The sequence below is a fragment of the Dermacentor andersoni genome, chromosome 2, assembly GCF_023375885.2.
Source record: "Dermacentor andersoni chromosome 2, qqDerAnde1_hic_scaffold, whole genome shotgun sequence".
Taxonomy (NCBI): Eukaryota; Metazoa; Arthropoda; class Arachnida; order Ixodida; family Ixodidae; genus Dermacentor; species Dermacentor andersoni.
The window spans coordinates 35,708,440-35,717,903 of NC_092815.1; the positions used below are offsets into that span (position 1 = coordinate 35,708,440).

Below are 9,464 nucleotides of genomic sequence, written 5' to 3' on the forward strand. Positions count from 1 at the left end.
CATTGAGCAATAAAGCCAGCGTCGGTAGCAGGGAAACGGCACCTAAATTTCCATTGGCTGCGACGCCACTTCACGAGCCTGCGTCGACGGAGCAAAGCCGACGAAACGGAACGCCTGCTGCGGTGATAGAGCGCCAGGTGTTGCGTGAGAAGATGGCCGCGACGTCACGTCACCAGTGCGCCTCGAGGGAGCAGATATGGCGACGGGACGCCGCGGGGAGAAGTGGGTTGTCGTCGGCGAGACGGTCGCGCGACGGGCGCTGCCGTCTTGTTCTCGGAAGCCGGCACGCGGTCCGTATATCTCTCTCTCGCTCTCTCTCTCTCTCTCGCTATCTCTCACTCGCACTGGGCTTAGCTGCTGGGTGCGCCATCCGGCCTTGGTGGCCGCTGCTGCTGCCTCGGTCTCTCGTCGCGCAGGAACGTCGCTGGCATGCGGCGTCCTTGATTTCTCAGCAATATCGCCCAAATGATTCCGGTCTACAGCCAGCATGCTAACGTAGAAACTGTACAAAAGAAATAACCCGCACCACTTTAACCGCAAAACTTGATAACATACCCGGCAGCAAAACTTGAAATCAATACTCGCAGCACAAAACTCGAAGGACCCCTCAGCAGTGTTCAATTGGACATTAATGCTTTAGCATTCACAACTCATAAATGCTTAGGTGTCCTCAGATTTTTCTTTAATTTCAGGTCATCATAGAAGGTGCAGTGAAAGTTCGAGATGCTTGCGACGTTTCCATATCCGTATACTAAAGGAAAGTCCTCTATCTTGTTCAGGTACAATAGAAAGGCCAGGGAATAGGTATCACAGAAAGAGCAGCGCTTCAAGAGGAACCACGCGCACACTGCGCTGTAGTTCCTCCTTTGTGTCCCGTCTTGAAGCGCTGTTTTTTCTGTGATGATGAACCAACTAGCCCGTCAACAAAACCTTGCGAGAATAGGCATATTCTATAGAAAACATAGGCTCAGCTTCCCAAGGGCTCTAGCGTTGATGACTGGAGCGTTGATGACTGTCAGCGTGACCTGCAAATGGGCAGATAAACAACATGGGGATAAAAATTGATGCATGAATTTTGTCGCAGTGGGGAGCTGACTTCAAACGTCTTTGAAGTTGGCTGTTCTGAAGCCAATCTGTCACGAACTCATATGAGAGCCATCAGCGAAGCGAGACTTTCTTGAAGCGTTTCAATCAAATGCTAAGTAACATGCGATTTTAGCTATTCCCAAGTGCCCCGCAAGGAACTCCTAACATTCTTCTCCCATTGCAAAAGTATATTGTATACTGTATTATTCATTTTTTTTTCAATTCATTATGCTGCCTTTCCAACAACATTCCTTAACTATTGCAAGCCCACCTTTTACTCGAAGTCACCATGCTTTAAACCTCGCACCTTTCTACTCGCGCACTGACATATTCAAATAGCTTTTTCCCACGCACTATTGATAATTGAAATTCATTACTTGGCATTACTTGGTCATTGTCATTGTCTGAATTCCCGAAAGCCCTAGCATAATTGTATAATCAGTCATGTTATCCCTATGACGTTCAGACCGACAGGTTTTCTGGCTTTGCATATTTGTTTTTCTTTGTTTGTTCTTGTACACTGTGCGGTTTGTCTTTGCTATTCAGTGTGCAAAAGTGTTTATTCGTTGCCCACTCCTGCTATAGCCCAACAGAGCTGCAGTATGGATAAATATATAAGTAAATAAATACGTGATTAAGTATTGTGTGTTCGCGTTCTGCACCGCATTTTCCAGCATAGCAAATACTTTCCTGCCAGGCAAGACGATTTTACCATTACCCCGTTTCCTATTACACTGTCCCAGTTTTTTTCACACCATCTCAAGAATTGGCCCACAAATAGTGCATGCAACCGAGTTCTGATGACGCACCCATGCAAGTTCCGTTATTTCAAAGGGCTAAAATTAGACGTCATCCCATGTTTTTCGTGTGGATTAAATAACGCGCCTATCGCATTACGGGCTTTTGCAACATTTTTTACTAAGTTGCGTAGTTGATGGAAATCAATAATTTCATGGCTATTCGGCACTGCACCCAGCCTTGGCTGCCCAAAAATTAACAACATATTGAGTGTCAGTACGAGTCGAGGTTATTTGAAGTTATCCGAGTCTTGTCTGTAGTGTGCGAATCGTTTGCTGTATCCAGGAAGCTTTGAGCCCTTGTTCATTTCCCTTCCGACTTGCTCTAGCAGAGGGTCCACAGGGAACCGTTTGTCTAACCGGTTTGGAACGGCCCCTCCAATAAATTTTGGTTCGGTTTGTGGGGTTTCGAGCACCCGCAATGATTGTGCAACGCCGCTGCGTTGCGTTTCCGACAACTTCATGTCCCTCGCCTCCCTGCCTGGACGGGCGGCAGCAGGTAAAAAAACACTGTCACTCGGAAGTCATCCCGCCCATGAGGAGGTCAACGGGCTTCCCCCGTCGGCCGACATTTTGGCGAGACCCTGGCCCTTGCTTGCGTGCGCTCTGGGTGCGCGAGCGCAGCACAGGGCTTGGGAAGACCACACCCAGGCGTCGGAGGGTACGCACATCTTCCTTTCTGCCGGCAGCGGCCCGATGGTTACTTCTGCTCGTTGGTGTCCCGGCCTCGGCGGGCGCATCCACTCTTTCGTAGCCTCGATGTCCCGAGGCAGCGCCTTCCGATCGTACCCCCGTGTCCGTTCCTCGGGTTGTTTCTGTTTGTTTTTGTTTTTCTGCTGCGAGGTGTGCAATGGCCAGCTCTGGTCGTACGATAGGGAGCCTCTCTAGACTGCGTTCTTTGCAAGGGCGTAGCCAGGGGGGGAGGATATGGGGCTTCAGCTTCCCTCCCCCCGAAATTTTTTCGTGCTGTCCATGCACCGTCGACCAAAGCAACCCCTGGCGCCGGAAATTCTGTGACCTGTGATTGCGCAACATGTTTAGTTTCCTTGTGCGACGCATTACATACAGTTACTTTTTCTTAGATACGTAGATTTATTGGAGACTTATACGTATATTTAAATATCTTGTTGCGAGGTTTTGTGTATACTTGCAGTGAACTTTCTTTCCAGTGACACTTTTTTGCCCTTTATCAAGCATTTGTATATTCCATTGTATCTTCGCATTTCTAATGAACGAGGGCGAGTCAAATGAAAGTAAACCAACCCATCCCGCGCAATAATGGTTCGGTTCATTATCTCCGAGGCACGCGCGTAGCACACAGGTATCTCTCATTTACAAAAGTGACACGCAGGTGTGAGGATAAAGGTTCTTTAATGATCTCATACACTGGGCTGAACATGGCTGTGTGAGATAATGGACACTCCAAAAGTTGAACAGTGTGGTGTCGTGAGGTTTTTGACAGCTGAAGGTGTTTCCCAAAAAGAAATTAGTCGCCGTATGACTGCCGTGTACATTGAACATTGCATTTCATTGGCCACTGTGAAGCGTTGGAGCAAACGGTTCATAGAAGGACGTGAAAGTTTCAAAGATGATCCAAGACCGGGCCAATTAGCCATCGTGCAATTACCCCCCAACAAAATTGCAAATGTTGATGAGCTGATCAGACAAGAAAGTAGGATAAGCATCGATGACCTGGCAGAGCATGTGAACATCAGTCACGGTTCGGTTCACGCCATAATTCATGAACATCTCGGTTATCGGCTCTTGCGTGCGCAATGGATGCCCAAGATTTTGAACCACCGCCAGAAGACGGAGCGGTTCTGCGCTGCCTTGACTCACCTGATCCGGTATCACAAAGAGGGTGACGACTTCTTGTCTGCAATTGTGATCGGGAACGAACCATGGTGCCACTACTAAGAGCCTGAAACCCGACAGCAAAGCTTACAGTGGAAACATTCGATTTCACCACCCACAAAAAAAGAAAATGCCGTCATTTCTGGCGGAAAGGTGTTGTTGACTCTTTTTTTTTTCGATCGTCAGGAGTCATTACTGATAGAATTTGCTAAACCCGGAGACACTATCAATCGTTTCCGATATTGTGAAATGCCGGATCGGCTGCGTGTCGCAATCAAGAACAAACGACGTGGAAAATTGACGAATGGGGTCATCTTGTTCCACGACATGGCTATGGTGTTTTGCTGCTGAGCACGAGGTCGCGGGATCGAATCCCGGCCATGGCGGCCGCATATCGATGGGGGCGAAATGCGAAAACGCCCGTGTACTTAGATTTAGGTGCACGTTAAAGAACCCCAGGTGGTCGAAATTTCCGGAGTCCTCCACTACGGCGTGCCTCATAATCAGAAAGTGGTTTTGGCACGTAAAACCCCATAATTTAATTTTTAATTGTTGCACGACAATGGCTGTCCCCACGTCGCTGAAGTGGTTAATACAAAACTGGCAAAGTTCGAATGGGAAACGCCGCAACATCCGCTATACAGCTGAGACCTGTCACCTTGCGACTTCCACATTTTGGGACAAATGAAAAAATCAGCTCACGGGAAACAGATTTGTGTCGGACGATGACGTGAAAGAGTCAGTTGCAGACTTTTTGAAGCAGCAACCCAAGGAGTTTTATGAGACGGGAATCACGCGACTCGTAAGTCAATGGGACAAATGTCTAAATGCTCATGGAGACTACTTTTGAATAAAGTACCCCGTTTGTCATATATTCGCATTGGCTCACTTTCATTTGACTCGCCCTGGTAGATTTTGCAGAACGGCTTTGTAATACGTGCTCTCTGTTGGGACAATAATTTCAGTGCAATTACTCACGATACAAGACCGGTGACAGTTGCTCCTGCGCAAGACACTGGAATTAATGACAACGTCACTGAGATTTTTCACCGGCCGTTGCATATATACAAAATAGTAAGCAAGGTTCTTGAATGACAAAGTTTCATTAACATATTTGTCCTCAACTTGTTCATTTCATGGCCTTTACATTTTTCATATCAGTGGGATGCACTGCTTTGCTGGTTTCGAACTGATATAGCTCTAAAGTTCGTGTGATATTTTATTTACTAAATACTAAATACTTTACTAAATACTATTTACTAAATATTTACTAAATAGACAAAAACATGGAAGCATTGATATCAGTTATTTTGGGCACAATTTTTGGCACATACGAGAATATTTTTTTATGAAGAAATACATATTTTACTTGTTTTGACAGTGCGTAGCGTTCAAGAATTTGTTTGCAGCATCTTTGGCAATGGCAATGCAGTTATTATTCATTATTAAATTTGATCCCTCGACAAATTGTTTAAGGGGAAGCTTTAGCTCGGGCGCAACTCCGACGTGGCCTATTCAAATACATGTAAAACGCAGAAACGCTTTTCTGAGATAACCCCTGGATCGCTTTTGATGAAATTCGTTGCATTTGAGAGCAAAAGGTAAATTCAACGATCTGTTGAAAGCGGAATTTCGATTTAGGGCCTGAATATTGTTTAAAAATATTTTGAAATATACGAAAGCGCGAAAGAAATAGAAGCGCGACGTTTACAAACTAATAGCCTTGCATCAAGAACAGATACCGCGGTTCTGTAAACGGCATCTATTACAAGTCAAAGCGGAAAAATTTTGGTATGTCAATTTGTATCTTACGTGAATTGATTACGAGGTGTACAAGGGTTCTGCCAAAGCCATATTTCCATAACACAATTTTTTTTTTTAGATTCATGTGTAACATATCAATTTTGTCCACTGTAGATGAGCTATTAGATGCGATTCACAGAATTGATATTGTCACGTGGTGGTGACGTTAAGAACACAGTGGCAATACTGCGAAAGGCAAAACTAGATTTTATTGGGCGAACCTGTGCCCACAAAACAGGCTACACTTATAGCACAACGAAAGCGGCGAACACAGTCGGCGATCGTCGAAAATCTGATCAGCGAGTCAAGCGCGTCGGCTTTTATAGAGCAGTCGTCGAATGTTCCAGACTAATCGTTCGGACCCGCGTGCCTTCCACAAAGTTCTACACCATTCGCGTTACACGATGAAATCAGATAACACAACGTTCGGCGACAACAGATAGCCGGGTAGAAGTATCGATAACTTTCCAGAAACTTCGGATACCTGCAGGCGCGTCCCGCGCTGTGCGATTACATTTCTTAGGTGGCGAAACGTGGTCGCCCGATAAAGATAAGTACACGTGTCAATACCCCCCTCTTAAAAAGCATCGTCCCGATGCTACAAATATAAGAGAGCGAAACACAAAAGGACCCTTATTAAACATAAGTAACAAAACAACGAAAAGAAATCAAGTCCAAAGGTCAGTTACGCGAAGTCCGAAAGTTCGTCAACGCTGGTGGTACGGCTTGAGTCGCACAACGTGGACAATTTCAGGTCGTGAGCGGCGCCGCTGTGACAGCGAAATGCCGTCTGGCACGACCTCATAGTCCAGTGCGCCAATACGTCGGATGATCTTGTACGGCCCGAAATAGCGACGCAAGAGCTTCTCGCTCAGTCCTCGTCGGCGTATAGGGGTCCAAACCCAAACACGGTCACCGGGCTGGTACTCGACAAAGCGTCGTCGGAGGTTGTAGTGTCGGCTGTCGGTCCTCTGTTGGTTCTTGATCCGCAGGCGGGCGAGCTGTCGGGCTTCTTCGGCGCGCTGGAGATAGCTAGCGACGTCAACATTCTCTTCGTCAGTGACGTGGGGCAGCATGGCGTCGAGCGTCGTCGTCGGGTTCCTGCCGTAAACCAGCTTAAACGGCGTGATCTGTGTTGTTTCTTGCACCGCCGTGTTGTAAGCGAAGGTTACATACGGCAGGACCGCGTCCCACGTCTTGTGCTCGACGTCGACGTACATTGCTAGCATGTCGGCGAGCGTCTTGTTGAGGCGCTCCGTGAGACCATTCGTCTGCGGATGGTAGGCAGTTGTCCTCCTGTGGCTTGTCTGGCTGTACTGCAGAATGGCCTGGGTGAGCTCTGCTGTAAAAGCCGTTCCCCTGTCGGTGATGAGGACTTCTGGAGCACCATGTCGCAGCAGGATGTTCTCGACGAAAAATTTCGCCACTTCGGCTGCGCTGCCTTTTGGTAGAGCTTTAGTTTCAGCAAAGCGGGTGAGATAGTCCGTCGCCACGACGATCCACTTATTCCCGGATGTTGACATCGGAAACGGCCCCAACAGATCCATCCCAATCTGCTGGAATGGTCGGCGAGGAGGTTCGATCGGCTGTAGTAATCCTGCTGGCCTTGTCGGTGGTGTCTTGCGTCGTTGACAGTCTCGGCATGTCTTGACGTAACGGGCGACGTCGGCGGTCAGACGCGGCCAGTAATACCTTTCCTGTATTCTCGACAGCGTCCGGGAGAATCCGAGGTGCCCAGCGCTTGGATCGTCGTGTAGACCGTGCAGTATCTCTGGACGCAGCGCTGACGGTACAACAAGAAGGTAGCTGGCGCGGACTGGTGAGAAGTTCTTCTTCACGAGTAGGTTGTTTTGAAGCGTGAACGAAGATAATCCACGCTTAAATGCCCTAGGGACAACATCGGTGTGCCCTTCCAAATACTCGACTAGGCCTTTTAGCTCCGGGTCCCCTCGTTGTTGTTCGGCGAAGTCTTCCGCGCTTATTACGCCAAGGAAGGCGTCGTCATCCTCGTCATCTTGCGGCGGTGGGTCAATGGGGGCGCGTGATAGGCAATCGGCATCTGAGTGTTTTCTTCCGGACTTGTATGTTACAGTGATGTCGTATTCTTGTAGTCTGAGGCTCCACCGCGCCAGCCGTCCTGAAGGGTCCTTTAAATTAGCTAGCCAACACAACGCGTGGTGGTCGCTGACGACTTTGAATGGCCTGCCATAGAGGTAAGGGCGGAATTTAGCTGTAGCCCAAATGATGGCGAGGCATTCAAAGTCGTCAGCGACCACCACGCGTTGTGGTGGTCGCTTTATTAACCGTGTTATTATTCATGACCATAGCATATAGGTTTTCTGTGTCCGTAGGTGTTCCGAGCCATTGTCTGGGCGTAAACTGTAAACTTGTTGGAAACCATGCTTCTTGCGCCGCTTGCTGGGCTTGCTTGCTTGCTTTGTTTCAAATGAACGCGTGAACACCGGCGGCACATTCAGTACAATGGGTCGCGCTATTCCGGTTCATGTGGTTGAGCCACACTTTCATGCATTGGATCACATCTACCGTGCCATTGGGTCCAAGAAATTGAACTTCGATGGCCTGCTATTGATTCATTTCGACGCCCATCCGGACCTTGTAATTCCTCCCCAGCTCGAACCGCTAAAGATCCAGGACCGTGAGCATGTGATGTCATCTATTGACATTGAAAGCTGGATTATGCCTGGTGCTTTGGCAGGTCACTTTGACCGCCTGCTATGGGTTCGTTCACCCTGGTCAGATCAATTGCCCGACGGAGACCACTGCTTTCTAATTGGCGAAAAGGATGGACGTGCCAAGGTTTCCAGTGCACTGCCATACTTCCTGAGTGAGTGTGCTTGGGCACCTAGTGAAGAGCTGTCCGGTGCACACGGGGTGACTCTGAGGGTGCGGCCCCTGGACTGGCTACTCAAGCAGCGAGCCCTGGATGAGACCTGGCGGCCAAGCAGCTCACGACAGCTGGTGCTCGACATTGATCTAGACTTTTACAGCACGCAGGACCCCTTCTCACTCATGTTCACTGCCAGCCAGATGGCCATGCTGCGAAAACTTTACCACTGGGACTGGCCAAAAGATGTGCGTGATGCACAGAAGGTCAAGGAAGCTCAAGATGGTCGTGCTAGGCAACTTGAACACCTGAGGACCTGTCTTAACTACCAGTTGCAGGACAGCAAGAACTTGGAGCAGCCAGTCGATGAAAACAGCCTCGGAGAGCCTTCATACCCAGCACCTCTACCAGATGTCACGTGGTGGTGACGTTAAGAACACAGTGGCAATACTGCGAAAGGCAAAACTAGATTTTATTGGGCGAACCTGTGCCCACAAAACAGGCTACACTTATAGCACAACGAAAGCGGCGAACACAGTCGGCGATCGTCGAAAATCTGATCAGCGAGTCAAGCGCGTCGGCTTTTATAGAGCAGTCGTCGAATGTTCCAGACTAATCGTTCGGACCCGCGTGCCTTCCACAAAGTTCTACACCATTCGCGTTACACGATGAAATCAGATAACACAACGTTCGGCGACAACAGATAGCCGGGTAGAAGTATCGATAACTTTCCAGAAACTTCGGATACCTGCAGGCGCGTCCCGCGCTGTGCGATTACATTTCTTAGGTGGCGAAACGTGGTCGCCCGATAAAGATAAGTACACGTGTCAATATTATTTTTCATTGTTGAGTTAGAGCGTTTTAAACGTGATAATCTCGTTTACTGAAAATTTCCAATTTTTGCCGATTTTTAATAAAGAATTGACGACCTAAATGAAAAATATGAAACCAGAAGTCAGAAGTATTCATGTTTTTCTTTTAAATGAAACAAACCTCATCAAATTTAGTGCAGTGGTTGCCGAGAAAAACGAATTCACCTTCTACGTGTATTTAGATAGGAGCACCCGAGCTAAAGCGTC

The 9,464-nt window shown here is 48.0% G+C and overlaps 1 protein-coding gene across 1 annotated transcript; it reads left to right on the plus strand.

Annotated features, from left to right (window-relative positions):
- The first annotated feature begins 7,840 nt into the window (after nt 1-7,840).
- On the plus strand, nt 7,841-8,828 carry LOC126542639 (UPF0489 protein C5orf22 homolog). The gene has a single exon (XM_050189767.3). The coding sequence runs from the start codon at nt 8,022-8,024 to the stop codon at nt 8,811-8,813; it is 792 nt and encodes a 263-aa protein (XP_050045724.2). The 5' UTR covers nt 7,841-8,021; the 3' UTR covers nt 8,814-8,828.
- Nucleotides 8,829-9,464: the final 636 nt, after the last annotated feature.

Excerpts from the sequence above, each read along its gene's own strand:
- LOC126542639 (XM_050189767.3), top strand. The coding sequence starts at position 8,022 with ATGGGTCGCGCTATTCCGGTTCATGTGGTTGAGCCACACTTTCATGCA.